This window comes from Cricetulus griseus, chromosome 4, assembly GCF_003668045.3.
Source record: "Cricetulus griseus strain 17A/GY chromosome 4, alternate assembly CriGri-PICRH-1.0, whole genome shotgun sequence".
Classification (NCBI taxonomy): domain Eukaryota; kingdom Metazoa; phylum Chordata; class Mammalia; order Rodentia; family Cricetidae; genus Cricetulus; species Cricetulus griseus.
In genome coordinates, this window is record NC_048597.1 from 93,807,029 (window position 1) to 93,830,904 (window position 23,876).

The following is a 23,876-nucleotide window of genomic DNA, read 5'->3' on the forward strand; positions in this document are numbered from 1 at the left end:
CTTTAGTCCCTTCTCGTGTGGCTTATGTTAAGCATATTTTGGTGTGTGATCTTAAAATATCTGAGACTGTAATTTATAGAGAACAGATACATCCTTTCTGATCACCTCCCAGCACTGCTTAATTGGGAATCATACATGAACTTTGAGAGGACACATTCAAGCCACATCCAGGAGGTTAACAGCATGTCCTGGGCCACAGAGCACGACAGGAGCTAAGGTCAGCAGAGAACCCCATCTTTCTGCTCAGTGTTACTCCAGTATAGGGACCCCGATACCGTTGCCCCACTTGCTGCATTAGGAGAGACATCTGTTGGTCATAACTGAGCTCTCTCTTCTCTTGACAGGTTGTCTGAATGGTCTTGCTTCTCTTCCTAACCTGCCTTGTTTTCTCCTGCCTGACGTTTTCCTGGTTAAAAATCTGGGGGACAATGACAGACTCCGAGCCACCCACCAAAAGTGAGGTGGAAGCAAGCCTCTTTTCAAGTGAGGAGACCTTTCCAGCCTCAGACAGGTCAGGGGAGCCGCTGCAAAAACATGGCGACTGCAGCTCTCTGTCAAAGACTACTGACCAGGAGGAACCGGCCTCCCACAGAGGTCCCAGAGATGCCAGTTGGCAGAAGAACGCCCTGCCACCCTCCCATCAGAAGCCTCCAAGGAACCCTCTGTCTTCCAATGACACCTGGCCCTCCCCAGAACTCCAAGACCCAAAGGTCCCAGATACCAATGGTTCATCCTTTCCAGCCAGGCCTCCAGGCCAGCAAGCCAAATCTCCCTCCAGAGAGGACAAGAAGCAGGCACATATCAAGAGACAGCTGATGACCAACTTTATCCTGGGCTCCTTCGATGACAACTCCTCTGATGAGGACCCCATCGCTGGTTCCTTCAGGGATTCCCCCCGGAAGGGTAGCAGGCCCAGCCTGGGCACCCTGTCCCTGGAGGCTGCACTAAACTCAAGTGACCCACCCACTATGAGGTAATGGACCTTTTCACACTGGGAGATGGTAGAGAACTTAGAGTAACATTTGTATCCTTGGTTTACAGTAGGATTTGCACCCTTCCCCAGCTCCTCCCTCCCATCTGCCAGCACCTGAGGGTAGCTATGTGGAAGAGAAGAAGGCAAGACCTGACTTCTTTGCTTCCTGTTCCCTCCTTTCAGAATGACTAATTGTGCACCTTCTCTGTGCACCTGCTGTGTGGGCTTGCCGTGTGCACCTGCTTCATTCACCTGCTGTGTGCACAGTGACCAATGCTAGCAAAGTGGCTTTCTAGAGCTCTCAGTCTAGCTGAGGAAGATGATCCTGCGGGTGACTAGTTACCAGCGAGTGGTGGTGGCACACACCTTTAATCCCAGCACTCAGGAAGCAGAGTCAGGTGGATCTCTGTGAGTCTGAGGCCAGCGTGGTCTCCAGAGCGAGTTCCAGGGCAGCTGAAGCTACACAGAGAAACCGTGTCTTAAAAAACAAAAAGCATGTCATTGGTTCTGAGATGTTCAGGAGTAGGATTAGGCCCTGCTGCCTATTTGGTGTGGGCTTTGCCTAGCACCCTAATATGGCAGAGACAGATGGGCAGACAGGCCAGCGTGCCAGCTCAGGTCCCACTTCCTCTTCTAAAGCCATCAGTGCCATCACAGCCTCATGATCTCATCTGATCCTAATTCCCCAAGGCCCTGTCTCCAGATATGAGTTCAACATGAGAACTTTCTGGGGAGGGGGTGTTACACTCACACTGCAGCAGCTGCTAGCTAGTCTCCGAAAATCTTGGGATACCCAGTTTGTGTGGAAGGACACCCTGAGTAGAGAGGTTTAGCTGATGATCTCGGCTTTCGCCCATTTCAAACACAGCTAGAGAAGGCCTGGGAGAAAGCCTAAGTGTCTGCCCAGGGCCCTGCCTTTCTGTGAGAACCGTGGAAGAAATGACATGTCTGTGGCCTTTTGTGGTTTCTGATCAAGCCCTCTGGCTCCAGCTCTACTTCAGGCAGCCACCTCCTGGATGGACCTCTTCCTGCCAGACCAGTGACAGGCAGAAGCTCCTTGTCTTCCTACTGTGTCCTTACCTTCCCAGAGCCCTCCCCTCTTGTCTGTACTCCGTCTACACTAAAGGCTCCTTTGTTCCCACCAGGGCTGGCCGTCCCATAGCAGGAATTATACCCTTCTCTTCTTTTGTTCATTGAGACGGGTTTCTCTGTGTAGCCCTGGCTGTCCTGGAACTCACTCTGTAGACCAGACTGGCCTTGAACTCACAGAGATCCACCTGCCTCTGCCTACCGAGTGTTGGGATTAAAGGCCTGTGACGACCATGTTTGGCTTGGGACTTGCACTCTCAGTGGCAGACATGCGCTTTGACTCTGCTGTCAGTATCTTAGAATTCCTGGTGGTATCTAGGGAGGACTGGCCTCCTCCTTTTCATTTTGTAACGAGTCCTGCCGTCCAGCGATCGCTGTCCCTGACCCACCTTTAAAGTATCCAGATCCTAGTTTCTTTACCTCCCACACTGTATTGTTGTTTTCACAACCTCAGTTATGCCTCTTACGTCTTTATCTGGTTCTTTGTGTGTCACCTCTCTCCTGTGCTGGGAAGCAAGTCCCTGAGTGCAGGATCTGTCTTTCCTCACCACCTAGCCCAGCACTGGCTGAAAGTAGCCTTTGAACATTTGCCAAATGCGTGGACAAAATAAGCAATGTGTACTCTCTACAGACAAAATCTGCATTCTGGAGGCAGGCAGAATACTTGGACAAATGTGGAAACGGATGGATGGATGGATGATGGATCACTGGGTAGATAGGTAGACAGATGAATGAATTGGATGGATGGGCTGATGGGTGGATGGATGGATGAATGGGAGGTTAGATAGATGGATGGAAGACTGATGGACATATGTAGGTCGACAGCTGAATAGATAGTGGGTGGTGACTAGACAGATGAATGAGTAGGTGGAAGGATGGATGACTGGATGGCTACATGAATAGGTGGCTGGATGAATAGGTTGGTGGATATTGATGCTCTCTGGCCCTTTCCTGGACTTGCTTGGTCCTTGAGAGTTGAAATTCTCACATAACTCATAGAAACAGAGCCAGTAAGCACATCACGAGGTGTGCCAAAACAGTTTCTTGTAGTCTCTGAAATGCAGGTCACAAACCCTGGATGCACTGTGACCCATCCTAATGACTGTGCACCCATAGTCTTGCTCCACAGTGGGCCTGGTGTAAGCTACCTGGTTTCAAACCAGCCTCGGCTTCTTGTTTTCCTAACAGGGACTTACCATGGTGTTGACTGCATGCTGTGGGGTGGATTGAGTGGGACAGGCTGGGTTCAGGCTCACGACACTGTGATACTGAGTATAAAGTTATGAAAGGGAACTTTCTCCGTCAGTGGTGAGCTGTCTTACCTGCAGGCCTGCCCTTCCTGTTGCTGAAATATCACTGTGATAACATGGAGAATGCAATTTAACCTTTCTAAAAAACACATTGCAAATCCCAAAGCACACTGGGGCCTAGGAGTTTCAAAGAGAGGACCATGTGCTGTGTGTCATGTACTAGAACAAGTCCTCAGCATGCGGTAGCCATAGCAAGTGTTTGGATTGTGTGTGTGTGTGTGTGTGTGTGTGTGTGTGTGTATGTGGCTGCAGGTGTAGTGTGTATGTTTTAGTGTGTGTAGTATGTGTGTTAGTGTGTGTAGGTGTGTGGTCAGGTATGTAGTGTGTGTGTAGGTTGTATGGTTGTGCTGTAGTGTGTGGTATGTGCAGTATGTGTGTGATTGTGCACATGTGCCATGGAGTGTGTGGAGGTCAGAGAACAGTCAGGAGTCAGTTCTTCTACCTTGTGAGTCCTGAGGATTGAACGTGGGCTGTTGTGTGTCAATGGTGTGCTTGGCCACCTGATCTTCCTACTCCCACATGCTGGGATCATAGGCATGTGGCTCCAAGTACTTACACAGTGCAGGAGATTGAGCTGGCCTTCCTTGGTGCTGGGAACACACTACCAGCTGAGCTAGAGCCTTATCCCTTAGTTTTCTTTTGGTGCAAGTGAAAGACCCCCACGGGGTGGTACCCTGGGGTGAACACTCAATAGTGGCGGTCCCCCAGTCACCAGGCAGTGACGAGAACTTGATGCAAACAGCAAGAGGCTATATTATTCAATAACTGGCGCATTGGGGCCCAGCATGTTACTCACACAGGAGCAGAGGAGCTGGACCCCAGCTGAGAGCTAGGGGCTTCTTAAAGGCAAAAACTGCAAATGGATGGGGTCTGGGGTGAGCGAGGTAACAGTTCTGATTAGCTCCTTTCAGGTGGCTGACTGCAATCTGCAAAGAAAACATCTTAGGCTGGGGTCCTTTAGTTGGAGGCCACAAATTACAGAGTTTCTATGGTTACTTAAGGTCTTACAAAGTACAGAGTTAGTCAGTAACTATACATTTTAAGGGAGATACATTTGACTGAGATAAGACAGGGCATGGGGCTGGATCCAAGCTTTATGACTTTTGATCCTCTGAAGCCTATGTGAACTTTATTATATAATAGGACAGATTGGTAAGAGTAAAATTTAACTCCTGATTTAAGGAGTTAAATTTTCCTTTATAAACTTTTATTAATTTGAATTTTTGGTCCTTCATTCTCCCCTTTTCTTTTTGGAGATTCCAATCATGGAATTGCTGTCTCTCCGGCGTCCCCATCGGGAAGTGAGTGGTATTGCTGGCGCAGCATCAGTACCTGGACTGCACGTACTCTCTTACGAAGGAAAGTCACTAGGCGGTTGAGAATACAAGGACTAAAAGTGAGAAGTAACAAGACAATAATGTTAGGCCCTAGCAATGAGGAGACCAGGGTAGTGAACCAAGGGGACCTGCTGTATCAGCTTTTAAACCAGCTTTGGTTGGCCTCTCTCACCCTTTGGTGCTTCTCTAGTCCTTCCAATTTTTCTGAGGGAGTGACATTGGCATTCCCTATGTAAGGGAGTTTATTTTGACTTAGCATTTCAACCAGGGAAAATGGGCGATGTATTCTTTCCCATGCTACTTCTTTCTGACTTTGGGACACAGTTAGGGACCCAAGAGAGTTGAAATGCTAGTCAAAAGCAAAGGGAATTCAGGCAATGGGGAAGCAGCTGGTTAGCAGACTCTGTTGAAGAGACAGGGGGTGTTCACATTGGCTGGGCTGGTTCACATTCACAGCAAGTCCAGGGCTGGCAGTCTTTAGGAGCAGGCTGTAGTCAGTAACTGATATTTGTCTGCCAGAAGTGGAAATCTGTTGAGACATGTTTAAACTGCAAACAGAAGTTAAAACTTATATGGAACTCTTAGGCCCATATTTTTAGTGGTCAAGAAGGACAGGAGTTCCAAGACAAAGGAGAAAATCCCACCCTCAGGATGGGATAACAAAAGTTGTACTTATCTGGAGTCCTTTTTACCTGTGAGAAGTGGATCCAAGCTTTATGACTTTTGATTCTCTGAAGCCTTTACGAACTTTATTATATAATAGGACATAAAAGTTCTAGACATTTTACCCTTACCAATCTGTACTGAAATCCACATTGCAGAAAAAGCAGATATTGTGTATCTGTAAAACAGCAAAAATATATTTATACCTTTGAGTTCTAGCAAAAAAAAACCCTACAGATTTGGGTTAGAAACTTGTACATTTTTCTTCTGTCCTGAGAGATCCAGGTAGAGATTGAACAGGGGTGCCTTAAGCCTGATGAAAAGCACTTTATGCTTATACTTAGCTGGCAACCAAAATAAATCTTAAAACCTTGAGCTTGTGACTTAACAGTTGGTAGCCACCATTCTACCAGCTAATCAAAACTTTATTAAATATTAAGCTCTGAACTTTTATATTTTTAAACTTATATTTTTATGTCATTAAGACTTATATGTCTTTATATCCTCAGATCCTTATTTAGGAGCTGTAACAAAGTTGACTGATATTGCCAAGCTGACAAAAGTCATAGCTAGTCTAACCATCAATACTATCAGAGATCTGAGAAGGATAAATTCCATGTAACTTTTGAATCTATTAAAAAATGACAGGGTCCAGTCCAGATATAGCTAGCCATACCCAAGTCTCAATAGCATTGAGGGCAGAAGTAAATCTTCGTCAGGTCCATAAAGTGAGAGTTTTTTTCTCTGTGGAAGAGGGACATGGAAAAGACTGACCTTATTTTGTCTAGGCCAAGGTGGTGCAATCAATTCTCCAGTGTCCTGTAGCCTGTCCACAGTCTGAGCCCAGTTCTGCCTGGCAACAGGTGTAGCATCTGAGCATCATGCTCACTGGTCAGCGTTGTCACAATCCATGGAGCCCCATAATCTTCTTTAGAGACCTTGGGTCACTTTCAGGATCTGGAATTCTCTGTCTGATATTATAAGCTTTTTAGTTAGCACTTTACATGCCATATTCTGCAGATCTCTGTAGTATTAGAAGTCTGCCTAGGTAAATCTGGCAACTTGTTTTTAGTTACTGTATTAAGCTTAACCTTTGAAAACATATACAGGGGACTGAGTCAGGTTTATCCCTGTTATTAATCATTAGTACTTAGTTTGACTATAACCAACAAACTTGTTTATTTATCATTTTTTAAACATAATGTATCTTTGACTTTTATTTTAACGTCAAAGCTTCCCAAAGTATACAAAAGGGCATAATTTAACATAATTTGGCTTAGGAAGAAAGGGAGGCAGCGCTGGTGGGTACAAAGTGTCCTTGGCTGCCAGTGTTTTGAAAAACAATTTTTTATTATCCTAATTTATAATAATTTGTAACCAACCCTTGAATCTGAATGACCAGAGCAGTCCTGGTGGAGGGAAGTCAGGCTACAGTGTCATAACAGGACCCTAACATCCACAGGCTGTAACTTTACATCACAAAGCCAAGCCTGCTTGGCTAGGAGTGGGCAACTTTCAAGTCAGGGTGTAGGAATCCTATCGGATAGCATGGGAGGGAGCCATGACAGGCAGGTGAGCCAGTGAGTGTCAACTTTGGGGGACAATGGCTTTCCTAAGAGCAGCAAAGTCTCTAAAGGTTCACACACACCCTTTAGGCCTCACTAGCAGTCAAGTGCCACCCCTGCTGCAGTATTGCTCTCTGCACTCCATTGGGCAACAGTGCAGGGGCAACACTGGCAACATTCCCTGAGTGGCTCAGCAACATTGATGGCACCTCTCCCTCCGGCAGTCACAGACCCTCTGTGCCCACTTGGGCCCTGCTGGCTGCTAGACTTGCTGTGGCCTCAGCTTCCCAGGAATGGATGGCCAGATGAGCACACTTAGACTTGGAGGCACTCACCATTTGGCCAGCCCGGTGTATGCCCCATGGGCATCTTTCTCCAGAGGCTTGTCACCCGTGCACTGGCCACGGACAGACGCCTCAGTGAAGGATGCACATGCTGCATGCCGACAGGCCATTGTCCTCCTGCAGGGAGGGAGGGGCAGGGTGAGTCCTGCTCAGTGCAGCTCCTGCACCAAGCCTTCTGGACCAGCCAGGGTGTCAGCTGTTTTGCAGGCTTTTGTCTAGCCCTAGGAGCCTCCATCAGAAGGCCGACAGCTCAGGCTGTGCTCAGGTCCTGCAAGGAGTCAGAGAATACTGTTCTCTGCCAGGCTGTAACTTCCTGCCTGGAGCCATTGAGGAAGGAAAGTCTCTGTTTTTCAAAGGGAAGCGGTCTGTCCTGTTAGATTCTGTCCCAAGTCATCGTCTGTCAAGACAAGACAAACAGACAAACAACAAACAACAAACACAGCTCTGAGACAAAAAAGAAAAGGCCCCCGTACCAAGATTCCTAGATTTACCAATGGAAGTCTTTAAATGAACTTCCTATTTTACCAATGGAAGTTCTCAATCGAACCCCCTATTTAACCAATGGCAGTTGGGGTAGAGAGAGGCCCACTTTGCATGCCTCACAGACAGGCAGGTGAGGATGAAGAGATAGACTCACCTGTGCCAGCCAGGCTCAGCTGTGGGGGCTACAGCAGTGGTTGGAACTCAGAGCAGCAGCCTCACCAAGTGTTCGGAGACAGGGGACTCTGCCGTAGCACACCCCAACCCATGGCATATGGTAGAGGAACTCCTGTCCCGCACACCATGTGCTCAGGGCAGCAAGAAAAAGACCCCTGACCCACACATGCCACGTGCATGGGCGGTAAGGACAGAGAGAGAGAGAGAGAGAGAGAGAGAGAGAGAGAGAGAGAGACTGAGACTGTTGGAGTCCAGAGCAGCAGCTGTTCTGAAAGACCTCCAGAGTCAGGACAAAAGACAAAGGCAGGCTTAACAAACACACAGCACAGACTAGACTAGGGTCCCATTCAGAATTTCAGATGGCTAGCCACATGGGGAACAACTGGGTCCACGACCAAGTCCACGCCCTACAGATTGGGCGACACCCCCTTGGGTCCCCTTCCAGATGGAGCAGGCAACTTGGTCCCATCAAGTCTCCCTCCTACAAATTTCGCTAGCAAACCCAACATAGGACTTTTACATTTACACAATTAAACAGACAAACACACAGAAACAGAGTAGACAGAGAAGAACAGACACTGCGGCAACAGTACCAAGTGAACGGGTGGCAAAAACAGGTGGCTGTAATTGCTGCTATCCGAAGAGGGTCCCAAGCGTCCCTGGGCCTCCGTTACTCCTCCTGGGGTGTCCCCCAGGACAGCAGTCTGCGGCCCTCCAAGCACATCTACCAATCGCACTCCAAGCAGTCTCACGACCGCCAGGACAACTGGAAACCAAAGACCTGAAAGCGCTTTTACAGAATAGACAGAGCTGGCAAACAGTAGACGAGACAGACTAGGGTACCCTCTTACCTCCAAGGTCGACTCTGTGCAGGTGAGGGGTGGTCGTGGATCTCGGTGGGACCTCCAAATGTAAGACCCCCACAGGGTGGAATCCTAGGGTGAACACTCAGGAGCGGCGACCCCCAGTCACCAGGCAGAGATGAGAACTTGATGCAAACAGCAAGAGGCTATATTATTCAATAACTGGCGCATCGGGGCCCAGCATGTTACTCACACAAGAGCAGAGGAGCTGGACCCCAGCTGAGAGCTAGGGGCTTCTTAAAGGCAAAAACTGCAAATGGATGGGGTCTGGGGTGAGCGAGGTAACAGTTCTGATTAGCTCCTTTCAGGTGGCTGACTGCAATCTGCAAAGAAAACATCTTAGGCTGGGGTCCTTTAGTTGGAGGCCACAAATTACAGAGTTTCTATGGTTACTTAAGGTCTTACAAAGTACAGAGTTAGTAACTATACATTTTAAGGGAGATACATTTGACTGAGATAAGACAGGGCATAGGTTGTTTTTTTGGGGGGGGTTACAGGGTCTGTCAATTATCCCCCGGGCTGGGGAATCTTTACAACCACCAGGGCACCTTTACAACCAACAATTAGCAAAGGAATGTTAACCGGAGTGATGGGCAGTCACCTCTGCTTCTCTGAGGGCAGGGGATCAGTCATAGCACTCCTGATTTAAGGAGTTAAATTTTCCTTTATAAACTTTTATTAATTTGAATTTTTGGTCCTTCACAAGCAAATTGTAGGATGTTTTTATAGATCAGAAAGTGCAGAGAAGCGACTCAGTCAAGGTCATTAACACACAGCTTTCCACCCCACGGCTGGTCTCTTGTAGATATGCATGTGGCTTGCCACTGACCAAGATTTTCTGTCTGCAATACCAAAAGTTTAATTTAGCTGCTGATAGCCCAAGAGGAAGGCTTAACAATGAGGTGGGGCCCAGCTCTACGTGAGTTGTTTCATTCAAAAGCACAGCCATTTGGGGGATGGTTCATGCCTATAATCCCAGCACATGGGAGGCTGAGGCAAGAAGGTTGGGAGTTCAAGGTCAGCCTCAGCTACCTGACACCCTGTCTCAGAAAACAAACAAACAAACAAACAAACAAACAAACAAAAAACAACTAAAATAAAAAAAGGGAAAGAAAAGACAGAGGAAAGCACAACCATTGTTTTACATGCAGGCAGAGTGGTACACCAGGGAATTCCTTCCTTCCTTCCTTCCTTCCTTCCTTCCTTCCTTCCTTCCTTCCATCTTCCCATCTTTATTCCTTAATAGTAAACCCAGGCAGGGTGTGGTGATGCCTCCTAGAGTCTGGCCTCGAAGAATGGCTGAGGCAGGAGGATGGCCCAAACCCGAGGGTTTAAAGCCAGCCTGGGCACCAGAAGAAAAACCAAAATAGAATGTGACCCCAGTGTTTTCTCAGACCTGCATGCTTCTGATGACCTTGGTGGTTTGGAAAAATACAGCCCCGGGGATCAGTTGGGGTGTGCTTCATCTGGTTACTTCTCCACACTAGGCTGGAGTATGGGGCTAGGGAAGAAGACCACACTTGTAAAGCTCCACTCTTACTGGCTATACCCGAGTGTCCATGCTGTCAATATGTCTGTTGTACCAGTGCTGAGATCAAATCTCTCTGCAGTATCATGACTTGCTGTCTCCTGTCAAAAAAGAATTCAAACAAATCCAAGGCTTGGTGCCGATATTCCCTCAGTCTTATGGCTGTGTGACTGCTGTCCCCAGGCCTACAGTGAAAGTTACAGGTGTCTTTCACACTGTTAACAGGGAGGTTAGAATATCCACAGAACATTGAGGGAGTGTTGGAAGTTTGGAGTTAAAAACCTAGCAAGCTGTCAGGAAGCTGAGGAGGGCTCTCCTGCAGGATCCTGAGCCAGCAGGGAGGGCTGTTTGGGGTGTCTTCATTACTTTTTTGGGGGAGGGGTGTTGAGACAGGGTTTCTCTGTGGCTTTTGGAGGCTGTCTTGGAACTCGCTCTTGTAGACCAGGCTGGTCTTGAACTCACAGAGATCCACCTGCCTTTGCCTCCCGAGTGCTGGGATTAAAGGTGTGCGCCACCACCACCCGGCATGGTGTTTTCATTACTTTAAATTGGGTCAGTGGGAGGGGATGGAAACTTTTGGATACATACTAGTTTAAAACTTAAAAAAAAAAAATCAATCCAATGTGAATTCCCTTCCTTCCTTTCTCTTTTTTCCTTCTTTCTTTCTTTCTTCCTTTCTCTTTTTTCTCTTTCTCTTCTTTTCCCTCTTCCTCCTCTTCCTTTTTTGAGGAGATGAAGTTAAAACCATAGGGCAGGGGCGGGGCTTCTAGAAAATCTAAATTGAGAATTTTGTCCACCCTTTTTATTTTTCTTCAATTGTCTACTGAAGGGCACATCGAACCTCTGACTCTTGTATAACTGGGGCAAGGGTACCTGTTCACATGGTGGCGGGGTGCTTAGTGGCCCCCTAGAGGGAGGCCCTGGGCATGGAGCTCAGGACATAGGTGCCATCAAGTGTTACCACTGAGCTGTGCCCTCAGCCACCCTCCCGCAGGCTTCATTGTAGGGATGTTAAATGCTGCGCTTAAGGTCATACTTAGGTACAGTCCTGTCCTTACGAGGGCCTCCCTTCTATGGCCCACGCCTTCTTCCTCTGTGAAGCCAAGGTGTGGTGGAGATGAGACAGGGGGTTCCTTGGCTTTTCCCGGTTTGGTTGATGCTTAATAGGGGCCCCAGTGGCTGTGAGATGGCTCCAAGGGTAAAAACGCTTGCCACCAAGCCTGGTAACCCGAGTTCAATCCCCAGGACCCACGTGGTGGAAGGCGAGAACCGTGTCCCACAAATTGTTCCCTGATCTCCACACTGGCTGAGGGAGGTCCACTCCCCTCCCATAAATAAATAAATGTAACTTAAAAAAAAAAAAAACTTTCAGTGCATGTTGGAAGCTAACAGGGGCGGGATTAGCAGGGCTGTAACAGGCACAGGAGCACCGCCCTCTTCAGTTTCAGGATTTTCATCAGATCCATACCATGCGCGTCCAACCATGGACTACTGTGTAGAGGGCTGTGAAACTTCGGCCGCCACCTCACTGGGGTCGCTGGAGAGAAAGACGACAAACGCCCTTGAGCTCTATGGTGGAACTCAAGGTCGGGGGCAGGGACAGCCCGGGGAAAGGGGAGGCGGGGCCTGGGCGGAGCCGGGAGCTGATGGAGGCGAGGCCCTCGGGGCGTGGCATAGGCTTGCAGTGAGGGGCGTGGTCGGAGCTGCAGGGCATGGGTGGAGCCTAGTGGCCCGGTGGGAGGCTTGTGACTCCGGCAGGGCGTGGCCAGGCGGGGCTAAACTCTGGTTTCGAAGAGTAGGGAGCAGTTCGGGATGGCCGGCGAGGCGCACTGTCCCGCTAGTTGCAGCTGTCGCAGGCTGCGACCCAAGGCCCTCCAGGAGGATGCTTCCGCCTCTGGTGGCGACCTGGCGACCCTGCTGTGCCTTGGAAGCCGGACTTGCTCCCAGCAACTAGGGGTTGCAAACTGCTCATCCCCATGGGAGCTGGCTAGGATTGTCCAGTGGGCCGGGCAACATGAGCACCGCCAAATGCAAGGTCTGTTTCCCTGAACGCACAGGAAAGTAAGTAAGCCCGCGATCTTAATAACTGCCTTTGCAAACTCTTGCACCCCTCCCAGTACAGGTCCGCTGTCCACCCCTGAGCACCCTGCCTTTCCGAACCCCTTTCCTCTCAAAGAGATGCGAGTTTAGCTTGGGCCGCTATAGGATGGAGCCCGCTTCGCAAGCAAACATGCGTCCTAGGTGGGCACTCAGTGATGTTGTTTGGAGAACACCGCTCAGCACACAAATGCCTCAAGATTGATCCCTGGGTCGCAGTGCCCCCTCCCCCCTTGTCCCTTTGGCCTTGAGAAAGTGACATTTGTGGGAGGCAACACCCTTTGAAGCTGAAGCCTCTGGAGAACACAGGCAGCCCGAGCAAGCTTTGTATTTAAGGTCATTTCCCGAACCCCACCTACTTTAGACTGTTAATTTCCTTTTCCCTTTTCATTTTATTGCACTTTAAAACAGTCACCAAAGGGATGCTGTATTCGTTGCTGGGAACGAATGCAGCCCTTTAGCCCAGAGTGTAGCACACATTTGTAAAACCAGCACTGCTGAGGCAGGAGGATTGAGTTTGAGGCCAGCCTGGGCTATATAGGAAAACCAGCCCACATAAAGCCCCAAACAAACAAACGCACAAACCTAGACAATTATAGATAAAAAGAAGAGGGGAGATAAAATTCCACCCGGACCCACAGTAAATACTAGATAAGTCTTGTTTTCAATGCAAATAAAATCTAACCATACTAAATTTATTGTATTGTAATTTATTTTAGTCTTTCTTTTCAAGTGGGCTTAACAAATTATGAATTTATCTGTGTTTATCTGGCCCAAGAGCAATGGTTCTTATGTGTTTAAACAGTTGAAAACAACCAAGAGAACACTGCTTATGTGAAAACTATGGGAACACAAAGGTCAGAGTGCACAAATAAAGTTTTATTGGCACATAGCTACACTCACTGGTTTCTGGAAAGCCTGTGGCACCACTTGTGGGCTTTGCTGGATGACTGAGTAGTGGGGCAGAGGCTGGGTTGTAACACTTGGAAGTATCAACTAGCTGGAACTTGACTTGCCAACCCTTGTTCTATGAGCCATGCTTTTACTGGGCCCAGCATGTTCCTGCAAATGGATGTACTTTAAAGCAAGCAGTGACTACATGCAGTGGCAGGTCAAGCTGTGTCTCCTCTTTGTGATGTAGATACAGCACTGCCAGCTGTAGCCTGTAGCTGAGTCACTGCCTCCTCCTCTGCTACTTTCTTTGGGGTAGACTAACCTGGTCCATCAGGGTTCGATATGCACATCACACATGTAAAGCTTGCCTCTGGGGCTGGAGAGATGGCTCAGAGGTTAAGAGTACTACTGCTCTTCCAGAGGTACTGAGTTCAATTCCCAGCAACCACATGGTGGCTCACAACCACCCTAAATGAGATCTGGTGCCCTCTGCTGGCATGCAGGCAGAAGACTGTATACATAATAAGTAAATAAGATCTTAAAAAAAAAAGTTTGCCTCTGTAAACAAGAAGGGGTATAGTTGTGTTTGGAAGGAACTACTTGTATCTTCCAGAAACTCCCTGTCCAGTGGGTATGGCAAATGTCTGGTCACTTCAATAGCCTCCCCCCATTTTAAATTTTTTTCAAGACAGGGTTTCTCTGTGTAGCTTTGGAGCCTGTCCTGGAACTTGCTCCATAGACCAGGCTGGTTTTGAACTCACAGACACAGAGATCCGCCTGCCTCTGCCTCCTGAGTGCTGGGATTAAAGGTGTGGACCGCCGCTGCTGCCACCACCACCACGCCTGTTATTGTGACTCTTTTACCATGGCTAATTTATAAGATAGACTTTATCATAGGTATGTACATGTAAGAAAACAAGCCAACCATCCAGTATCTATGGGGCTCAGTGCTAACCATAGTTTCAGGCTTGCATGTCAGGGCTAGAAACGGGTTCCCTGAAGATCTCCTCCAGCTCCAGTTCATGATCTTGGGACTCTCTAGGTGACCAGGATGGACAGAACAAATGTGAGTTACAGAGAGACTTATTAGATTACCGTACTCGGTCATGATACCCTCTATCATTTGTGGGGTGCTTTTACCGTGCTGGTATGAGTACTTACTTTGTAGGTGTCATGCCAACTTCACGTGCCGTAACCTCCAATTTCTCTTTTCCTTTTTTTTTTCTTTCTTTCTTTTTCCTTATGTTTCCCAAGGCAGGCTTTCTCTGTGTAGCTCTGGCTGTCCTGGAACTCACACTGTAGACCATGCTGGCTTCAAACTCAGAGATCTGCCTGCCTCTGCCTTCCATATGCAGATTAAAGGCCTGTGCCACCATGCTTGGCCTCCTTTTTTTTATTCCTTTTGCTTCTCTGTGGTGCTGGGATAGAATCCAAGGCCTCCCTAATGAGAGATCTAGCCATGGTCTGTACATTGCTGCTTGTAGAATTTCCCAGGGATTAGAAAACTAGTTTCCTGGGACACCTACCCTCTCCTCCTAGAGACAGGGTTCATCTTAGACCTCAGCACCCACCCTTTCCCTCTCCTTCTCCTTTTGATATTTTTGAGACATGATTTCACATAGCCCAGGCTGGCCTTAAACTCCTAAAGATAACTTAATCTCCTGACCCTCCTGTGTCTACTTTCCGAGAATTGGGATTACAGGTGTGCATCCAAGCGCCAATACGAAAGTCCCCATGTCAGTCTAGCTCAGAGTCTGTGTGCTGTTTTCCTAAAAGACCAAGTAGTAAATACTTTCCGCTTTGTGACCATAGAGCTTCTTATAGCTACTCACGCTGCCATTTCTAGTGGCAGTAGCTGCACAATTAAACGGGCCTGGCTGTGTTCCATTAAAGGACTCTGAAACAGGACGTTTGTATAATTTGTTGTGTCAAAATTTAGAATTCTTTGGATGTTTCCTACCAGCCACTTAAATCTGTTAATGCCATTCATGGAAGGTTGAGTTTGGCTCAGGGACCGTCTTTTCTCACCCTTGACCTGGTATCATTCCAGAAGGCATCAGGTATGTCCTGAGAAATTCTCAAGGATTGGGCTGGCAGGACAGCTCAGCAGGTAAAGGTACCAGCCGCCAACCCTGACCTGAGTTTAATTCTTGGAATCTGCATGGAGGAAGGAGAGAACTGACTCCCCAAATCTGCCCTCTGTCCTCTCAAACACAGTAGTTTGCGCAGCTCTCTCTAAATAAATTAATAAATTCATTTAATTACAACTTCTAAGTAGCAATCCCCAAAGGTCTATTTATCTGGTATCCTACTTATTTGTAAGATTTGTTTTTATTTCTATCTGTGTATGTCTATATATGCATATGTATGTGTATATGTGTGAGTGTGTGTGTGTCTGTGTATACCTTGTGTGTCTGTATATACCATGTGAGTCTGTCTCTGTCTGTATATGCTGTGTGTGTGTGTGTGTCTGTCTGTCTGTCTATATATGCCCGTGTATGTGTATGTGTGTAGAAATGCTTGGTGTAGACGCTGCCTTCCTCCCACCATGTGGTGGTGAGGGTGCTGGTCCCCAGCAACCCCCTAGTGAAGATGGGAGGAGGGGTTAAGTGTTGGAGAACACTGGGCCTGGACAGGGAGGGCCTATGTACCAATCTCCCCTGGGGTGAGTTTACTGTGGCCCTGTTCATTCTTTTCCAGATTCTTTATTCCCTGGTCCTAGGATCGTAACCCAAGGTCTCCTGCATCACAGGCAAGAGTTCTACCATTGAGTGGCACCCCTATCTCCCTGGGAGCTTTGTGTTCATTTAATTTATTTAAAAAATTATTAGAGAGACAGCAATAGAGATAGAGAGCAATAGAGATAGATAGAGCAATAGAGAGATAGATAGATAGAGAGAGAGAGAGAGAGAGAGAGAGAGAGAGAACGATTTGCATGAGTTGGTTCTCTTCTTCTATCTGGGGTGGGGGTGTTGAAGGGCTCAGACTCAGGTAGTCAGGCTCAAGGCAATCACTTTTAGCCTGCTGACCCACCTTGAACTTATTTTGTTGAGACAGAGACTTTCCATGTGGCCATGAATTCACAATTCTGTCTCTGCCTCTGCCTCCCAGATCCTCTGCTGGGATTTCAGCATTTCAGATGTGCATTACCTCTCCCCGATTCAGATCTAAATATTTCATCGTGTCAGAGGAAGCACAGGGTACTGGAGGGATGCTGAAGGGACCTGCAGGCAGCTGGTTCCCCAGGAAGCTTGGGAGGACGGCTCTAGGCCACCCAGGTTTCCCGGCTGGAGCTCTGCTGGTGCTCGGGGCCGTCCTGGGCTCCTGGGCATTGTACGGGGCTAAGTAGCATCTCTGATTTTGACCTGTTAGGTACCATACTTCCTGTGTTGTGACAGCAAGGAAGGTATTGTCACATGTCCTCCCGGGGAGCAGAGTGCCCTGCTTGAGGACTCCCATGCCACACTCTAATTTCCAGAGGCAATGTTGCAGGATTTGTCTTTGCACCCTAATCAGTCTTTTCTACCTCAATATTAAATTCTGAGGTTGGATAGGGCTGGATGACCTGCCCAGCTCTGCTGCTTGTCAGCTGCCTGAGTTGAGGTGAGTGGGCCTTCCTGAAACTGTCTCATTATTGAGAACAACCGGCAGTCTCTCGTTCGCAGGAACGAGAGCTGTCAGCGAGAAGGTCCAGGCCACTGCACAACCTTGACAACATTGATTTCCTCCCAGGACAGTGCTGCCGGGATTTGTGCCCCAGCAGCTGACTGGGGCTGGTGTTCAGCTGGCTTTCTGTTGTTGATCGCTACTCAAAGCCATTTTCAAAGCCACCGTGGAACATTTCGGTCCTCACCCTGTCCTTCTGTGTAAGGTCAGGGCTTAGCATTGGGCCAGAGGCACAACACTCTGGAAGGTTATCTTTCAATTGGCTCCAGTGCCAGGGGAAGGTCATCTGTCTGGAGCCAGCGTTGGTTGGCCTCCAGCATTGTCACGGCCACCCCTGCAGTCTTGCATGCTTCCTTCCTTGACAGTTTTCAGGGATGGACTCTCGGCCTGCCTGATGAATGGATTCTGTCACTAGCCTAGAATCAAAGTGACACCACAGATGATTCTGGGGCTCAAAATGGAGTTTTTCCTTACTGCACATTTTCCATCAAATCATGGGAGGTGGAAGGTTTGTGTGTCTGAGAGTGGAGGGGTCAGACTTTCTGAGGAAGGACAATAACGTCAGCCTGCCAGGGCAGGTCACTGACAGGCTAGAATAGAGTTCAGATGGGGGCTTCATGGAGTGGGCTCAGCGAGTGGTTTGTTGCTCCTCTTGGAGAAGGAGCAGGTAGACCCTGACTCTGCAGGTGAGGTTATTAATTCGGTGTGCACCACGTGTCACACTGAGCCCTTTCTTTTCCTCCACTGATGATCCAGACAGCCTCATTTAATACTGGGTAAACGTGCAACACTATTATTGAGTGAGGTGTGTGTTATTGTCCCCATATCCCAGGTGGGAAAACTGAGTGCTTCAAGGGACAGTGGAATGGCTGTGGCTTTGGAAACAACAGATGTCATTCAGGAGAGGAACTTGTGAAGCAGGTCCACTACTGTCCTCACTGGGGTCAGCGGGCCACCGTGTGTCAAGGTATAGGATGCTCTAAGGAGGGGACATTTGGGTTGGGGACATAGCTCAGTCAGTATTGCAGGTTGGGGGGACCTGAGTTTGATTCCCCTAAACCCATTTAAATAAATGTCAGGGCTGGAAGGCGGAGGCAGAGGATGTATGGAATTTGCATTCAGCCATTGCAGCCTAAGTGGTAAGCTCCAGGTCACGGGAAGACTGTCTCCAAGGAGGTGGATGGTGTCTGGAGGATGGCACCCAAGATTGTCTACTGGCCCCAACATGCCTGTACACGAATGTGCACACACACCCTGCACACATATGAACACACATGCTCTATGAAAACCAAAAGGGAACACTCACATACCCTCCAAAAAACCCCTTTGTCACAGAGTCTGACCCTCCACTCTCGGACACACAAGCCTTATACCTCTCGTGATTTGATGGAAATGCACTGTATTGTGGTGTGCTTTATGTTTTAATTGTATTAATTTTTTTTTGTGTGTGTGTGTGTGTGTGTGTGTGTGTGCATGCCTTGGTGCCCGTGTGATGGTCAGAGGACAACTTTTAGGAGTTGGTTTTCTCCTGCCACTGCATGGGTCCTGGGGATTGAACTCAGTTTATCAGGCTTGGCAGCAAGCGCCTCTACCCATTGAGCCATTTTGTCTCCCTTGTCATATGTTTTTCCTTTTGTTTTCAAGCTTTTAAGTTTCCTGAACCCTTAGCAGTGAGTTCTTATCCACAGTGACTGTATATAGAGATTTTTTTTTGAAGATTCTATTTGTTTTTATTTTGTGTGTATGAGTGTTTGCCCACACGTATGTCTGTGAACTGTGTGAGCAGTGCCTACTGAGGTCAGAAGATATCCCTGGAGTTGGAGTTACAGGAAGTTGGGAGCCACCATGTGGGTGCTCAGAACTGAACCTGGTCCTCTGCAAGAGCAGCCAGTGCTCTTTTGTGACCATGTAACAGGGACTCGGGTCACCACGGTCCAGAGGGTTTGGTGGCTGCTCATTCTCACAAATGCACAAGAACTGACAAGGAAGATAATTCCATCTTCCTTTGGCCAAGAGGCCTCATTGTGTCTGCCGTCAGTGTGCATACCCAGAACCCCATTTCCTTCAGTTTCCCCGATTTCTTTGAGTGTGTGTGTGTATGTGTGTGTGTGTGTGTGTGTGTGTGTGTGTGTGTGTGTGATCCTGAAGCCCCTCCGTGATTGTGCCAGACATTGTTGACACGTGACCTGACTGGTAATAGATCGACCAAAGCTTCCTCTTCTTGGTGGGAGCCGTCCTTCTAGGCCAAGGGTGGGAAGGAAGGCTGTGAGTGTGTATGCGGGAGGGAAAGCCGAGTCGGAAGCACTTCTGTACTGTCTTTTTAAAAATATATTTATTTTTTTTATTACATTGGTGTTTTGCCTGCATGTATGTCTGTATGAGGGCATCAGGTCCCCTGGAACTGGAGTTACAGACAGTTGTGAGCTGCCATGTGGATGCTGAATTGAACCTGTGTCCTCTGGAAGAACAGCCAGTGCTCCTAACTGCTGAGCCATTTCTCCAGCCCCTGCATTATGTTTTTTTAAAAATTGTTTTTAGCTTTTTTTTTTTTAAATTTTTTGAGACAAGGTTTCTCTGTATAGCTTTGTAGACCAGGCTGGCCTCGAACACACAGAGATCCTCCTGCCTCTGCCTCCCAAGTGCTGGGATTAAAGTCTTGTGCCACCACTGTCTGGCTGTTTTCAGCTTTTAATAATAATAAAAAAGTCCATACCTAAAAGTTCACGAAAGCCACACACACTATATTTGACAAGTGTTAGAATAAAGAATCAGAATGTGGATCTCATTCCTGATCGTCCATCCCTGCTGTAAATTCCTCAATCCGGGATGTGCCAAGTAAAAGCTGAGTTACAACAGTGCAGGGCAGGGGCACAGGCTTCCTGAGACAGCAATTTCTGACCTGGAGTCTTCTTGTGCTTCCATGTTCCTCATTGTGTGCAGGGTGTGTGTGTGTAGGGTGTGTGTGGTGTATGTGTGTGTGTGTGTGTGTGTGTGTGTGTGTGTGTGTGTGTAGGGTGTGTGTGGTGTATAGGTGTGTGTGTGTGTGTGTATGTAGGGTATGTGTGGTGTATGTGTGTGTGTGTGTAGGGTGTGTGTGGTGTATGTGTGTGTGTGTAGGGTGTGTGTGGTATATGTGTGTGTGTGGTGTATGTGTGTGTGTGTGTGTATGTAGGGTATGTGTGGTGTATGTGTGTGTGTGTAGGGTGTGTGTGGTATATGTGTGTTTGTGGTGTATGTGTGTAGGGTGTGTGTGTGTGTATGTGTGTGTGTGTGTAAGGTATGTGTGGTGTATGTGTGTGTGTGTCTGTGTGTGTGTGTAGGGTGTGTGAGGTATATGTGTGTGTGGTGTATGTGTGTGTGTATGTGTGTGGTGTATGTGTGTGTAGGGTGTGTGTGGTATATGTGTGTGTGGTGTATGTGTGTGTGTATGTGTGTGGTGTATGTGTGTGTGTAGGGTGTGTGTGGTGTGTGTGTGTGTGTGTGTGTATGTAGGGTGTGTGTGTGTGTGTAGGGGATGTGTGGTGTATATGTGTGTGTGGGGGTGTGTGTGTGTGTAGGGTGTGTGTGGTATATGTGTGTGTGGTGTATGTGTGTAAGGGGGGTGTGGTGTATGTGTGTGTGTAGGGTGTGTGTGGTGTGTGTGTGTGTGTGTGTGTATGTAGGGTGTGTGTGTGTGTGTAGGGGATGTGTGGTGTATATGTGTGTGTGGGGGTGTGTGTGTGTGTAGGGTGTGTGTGGTATATGTGTGTGTGGTGTATGTGTGTAAGGGGGGTGTGGTGTATGTGTGTGTGTGGTGTATGTATGTATAGGGAGTTGTCTGGTATATGTGTGTGTGGTGTATGTGTGGAGGGTGTGTGTGTGTGTGTGGAGGGAGTTGTGTGTGCACACACACTCTCAGCCACTAGTTTTGCCCTTACAGCACCAGGCTCCAACTCTGCCCTGCATGCCCCAGGCTTCCTCCCTCATGGCTCCCGTCTTCCTCTCCACAGGCCCAGCATGTCTGGACTCCACCTTGTGAAGAGAGGTCGTGAACACAAGAAACTGGACCTACATAGAGATTTCACTGTAGCATCCCCGGCAGAGTTTGTCACCCGCTTTGGAGGCAATAGGGTCATCGAGAAGGTACAGATGAGTGCCTATGCAGGTGGGGGTGAGCCCCTTTTCTTGGTTGGAGGCCCAGCTCAGGACTTTTCTTCACACTTAGAGGGAGGGTGAACCACCACTTGGGACACTTGCTTGGGTACTGGTTGCTTGATTTTGGGAACTTTTCACCCTTTCCCTTAAGCATGGGTACATTACCCCACTCCTCAGAAGGGGAGACTGAGGCCATGGGCTTGGTCAAGAGGATCCTGGGTGCTTAGGGGAAGTGGGGCTGCTTCCTGGGCTGGTGGTGGGAAAGTATAGAGCCCTGCCCCCACCCTCTCTGAGGTTGGGCTTCCTAGAGGACAGGACATCATGCTCTATAGTGCAGCCAAGCAAGCGTTACCATGTGTGAGGTTTCACCTGGCCCCTCCTCCTCACAAAGCAGGTCCCTAGCATACGGTTATTCCTGCTACGCTCATGACAAGCTTTGATCCAGAGGCTGTCCAAGGTTGTAAACGAAACAGAGGTTCATCACATTACACAGAAGGAGAGTAAGGTGCTGAGAGGAGAAACAGATGAACCTGGCTTGCTGGTTCCTCCATCTTGCTCCAAACACTCAGATTTAGAGTCCCATGGGAAAGATCTAGAAATTGCATTTTTTGTTTTTTGTTTTTTGTTTTTGAGACAGGGTTTTGTGTATCCCAGGTTGGTCTCAAACCTCAAAGATGAACTGGAACTTCTGTTCATCCTGCCTCCTCCTCCCAAGTGTGTGCCCTGATACACAGTCTATGCGGTACTGGCCACTGAATCCGGGCTCTGTGCATACTCAGCAACAAGCCTTCTACCCAATGATTTATACCCTTTCGTCTTTCACTTCTAGACATTGTATTTTGGACTCACTGGAGATTATTCTGCAGCCAGCCCTACTATGGGCTGCTGTTGCATTCTCAGAGTGTCATAGCTAGCCTCAGGTAGACTTTGTCTGGATCTCTTGAACTTTCAGGGGTTGAGCCAGGATCTCACTATGTAGCCTTGACTAGCCTGGAACTCCCTCTGTAGACCTGGTTAGCCTTAAATTCACAGAGATCCTCCCATCTCTGCCTCCTGGGTGCTGGGATGATTGTTTTAAAAAACCAAACTCGAGCCTTCTGGTTTGAGAGATCTGGATTTGAGCCTGAGCTCTGACACTTGCTGGCTTTGTGACCCTGAGGAAGTGTCTTAACTCCTCTGAGTTTTAGTGTCTAAATTTTTAGTCTCCAGATAGGATGATAGCAAACTTCCTTCAAAGGGCTGTGGTGAGGGTGGAATGAAGCAAAGCAGGTGAAACACGACACTGTAGCCTGGTTATGTGCTGAACACACAAGGGATGTCAGGGGCGACAGCTGTACTGCCCAGGGCTCCTTTGCTATGCAAGTCCATCCTCTTGCTCATTCACCCAACCCTCTGTCATTCCCACACATGAGCACCAGTGCTGCTGGGACCGTGCTCCGGCTGGGTGCACCAGGTCCCCTGTGCAGGTGGCACTACAGCCCTGGCTCTTCCCTGCTGTCTCCATCAGGTGCTCATTGCCAACAATGGCATCGCTGCGGTCAAGTGTATGCGTTCCATCCGCCGCTGGGCCTATGAGATGTTCCGGAATGAACGTGCCATCCGGTTTGTGGTCATGGTGACCCCTGAGGACCTTAAGGCCAATGCAGGTACCTAAACTTGACGTCTTAACCCCATGCTGCTTCTGCCAGCCCTCCCCTCCTCCACCCTGCTCAGGCAGGCACATCCTGGGCCCCAGAGCTATAGGATCTCTTTCACTAGCTCATGGTTTTTTGTTTTTGAGACAGGGTTTCTCTGTGTATCCCTGGCTGTCCTGGAACTCACTCTGTAGACCAAGCTGGGCCTGGAACTCAGATCCACCTGCCTCTGCCTCCCGAGTGCTGGGATTACAGATGTGCACCACCTCTGCCCGGCTCACTAGCTCATGTTTATGCATTCTTTTGCATGTATATGTGCATGCATGTGTGTGTGTAAGCATGTGTGTCAGGAGTCAACCTTGGGGGCTGTGCCTTTTGTTTTTTATATTTTAAATATTTTTATATTTTAATTACCAGACATCATATTAAGCTTCATTATGGCATCTTCAAGTAAAATCAGTTTTTGTTGATTCTACTTCCCCATTTCTCTGTCATTCCCACAACCCTCACCCTTCCACCCCATAACTATTTCTCTAGATGTTTTCCTGGCAGCCACGTGTGTTCTATCTCATTTGTTCATTTCTGCTATCTATTTACCTTCAGTCCTGTTGAAATGGAGCATACTGTAAAAACAACAGCAGCAGTTTGCTTTTTAACCCCTTTATAGGCCCTTCTCCATTCAGCGGCCAAAATGACCTTTGAAAACAGGAATCAGGTCTTGCCTCCTGCTTATAGTGCTCCCGAGACCAAATGCTCTTCCTGGTGCCAAGAACCTCAGCACTGTCCCCAGTCCCTCTGGAATATGAGTTCAGAGCTTGGCTCTGCACAGACGTGGCCTGACTTGTTCCTTGGTCCCATTTGACAGATACAGCAGTAGAGGCACAGGGATATAAGTACATCACTGTGTATCCGTATCGTCCCATCACCAACATGTAGCGTTCTCCTGTGGTACCTCCTGTGACATCACACTGACATCTCCACATGGTTTGATCCTGTTGGCTCCTGACTCCAGTTTGTCCCTCTTGCTCTCAGAGTCTGGGTCCCCAGTCACTCATACATCCCTCTCTCAGCAGGATTACTCTATGGTGCTGTTCCTTAAGACACTTTCCGTGCCCTGCACCT

At 48.2% G+C, this 23,876-nt stretch overlaps 1 protein-coding gene across 1 annotated transcript in view; it reads left to right on the forward strand.

The window, feature by feature from the left end:
• Positions 1-350: 350 nt before the first annotated feature.
• The window catches only part of Acacb (acetyl-CoA carboxylase beta), an 83,681-nt gene continuing 60,155 nt past the window's right edge, over positions 351-23,876 (forward strand). The window contains exons 1-3 of the mRNA XM_027415987.2: positions 351-973; positions 20,976-21,108; positions 22,628-22,766. Of these exons, the coding sequence (XP_027271788.1) occupies positions 354-973; positions 20,976-21,108; positions 22,628-22,766 (892 nt within the window). The 5' untranslated portion in view covers positions 351-353. The remainder of the gene's footprint in view (positions 974-20,975; positions 21,109-22,627; positions 22,767-23,876) is intronic.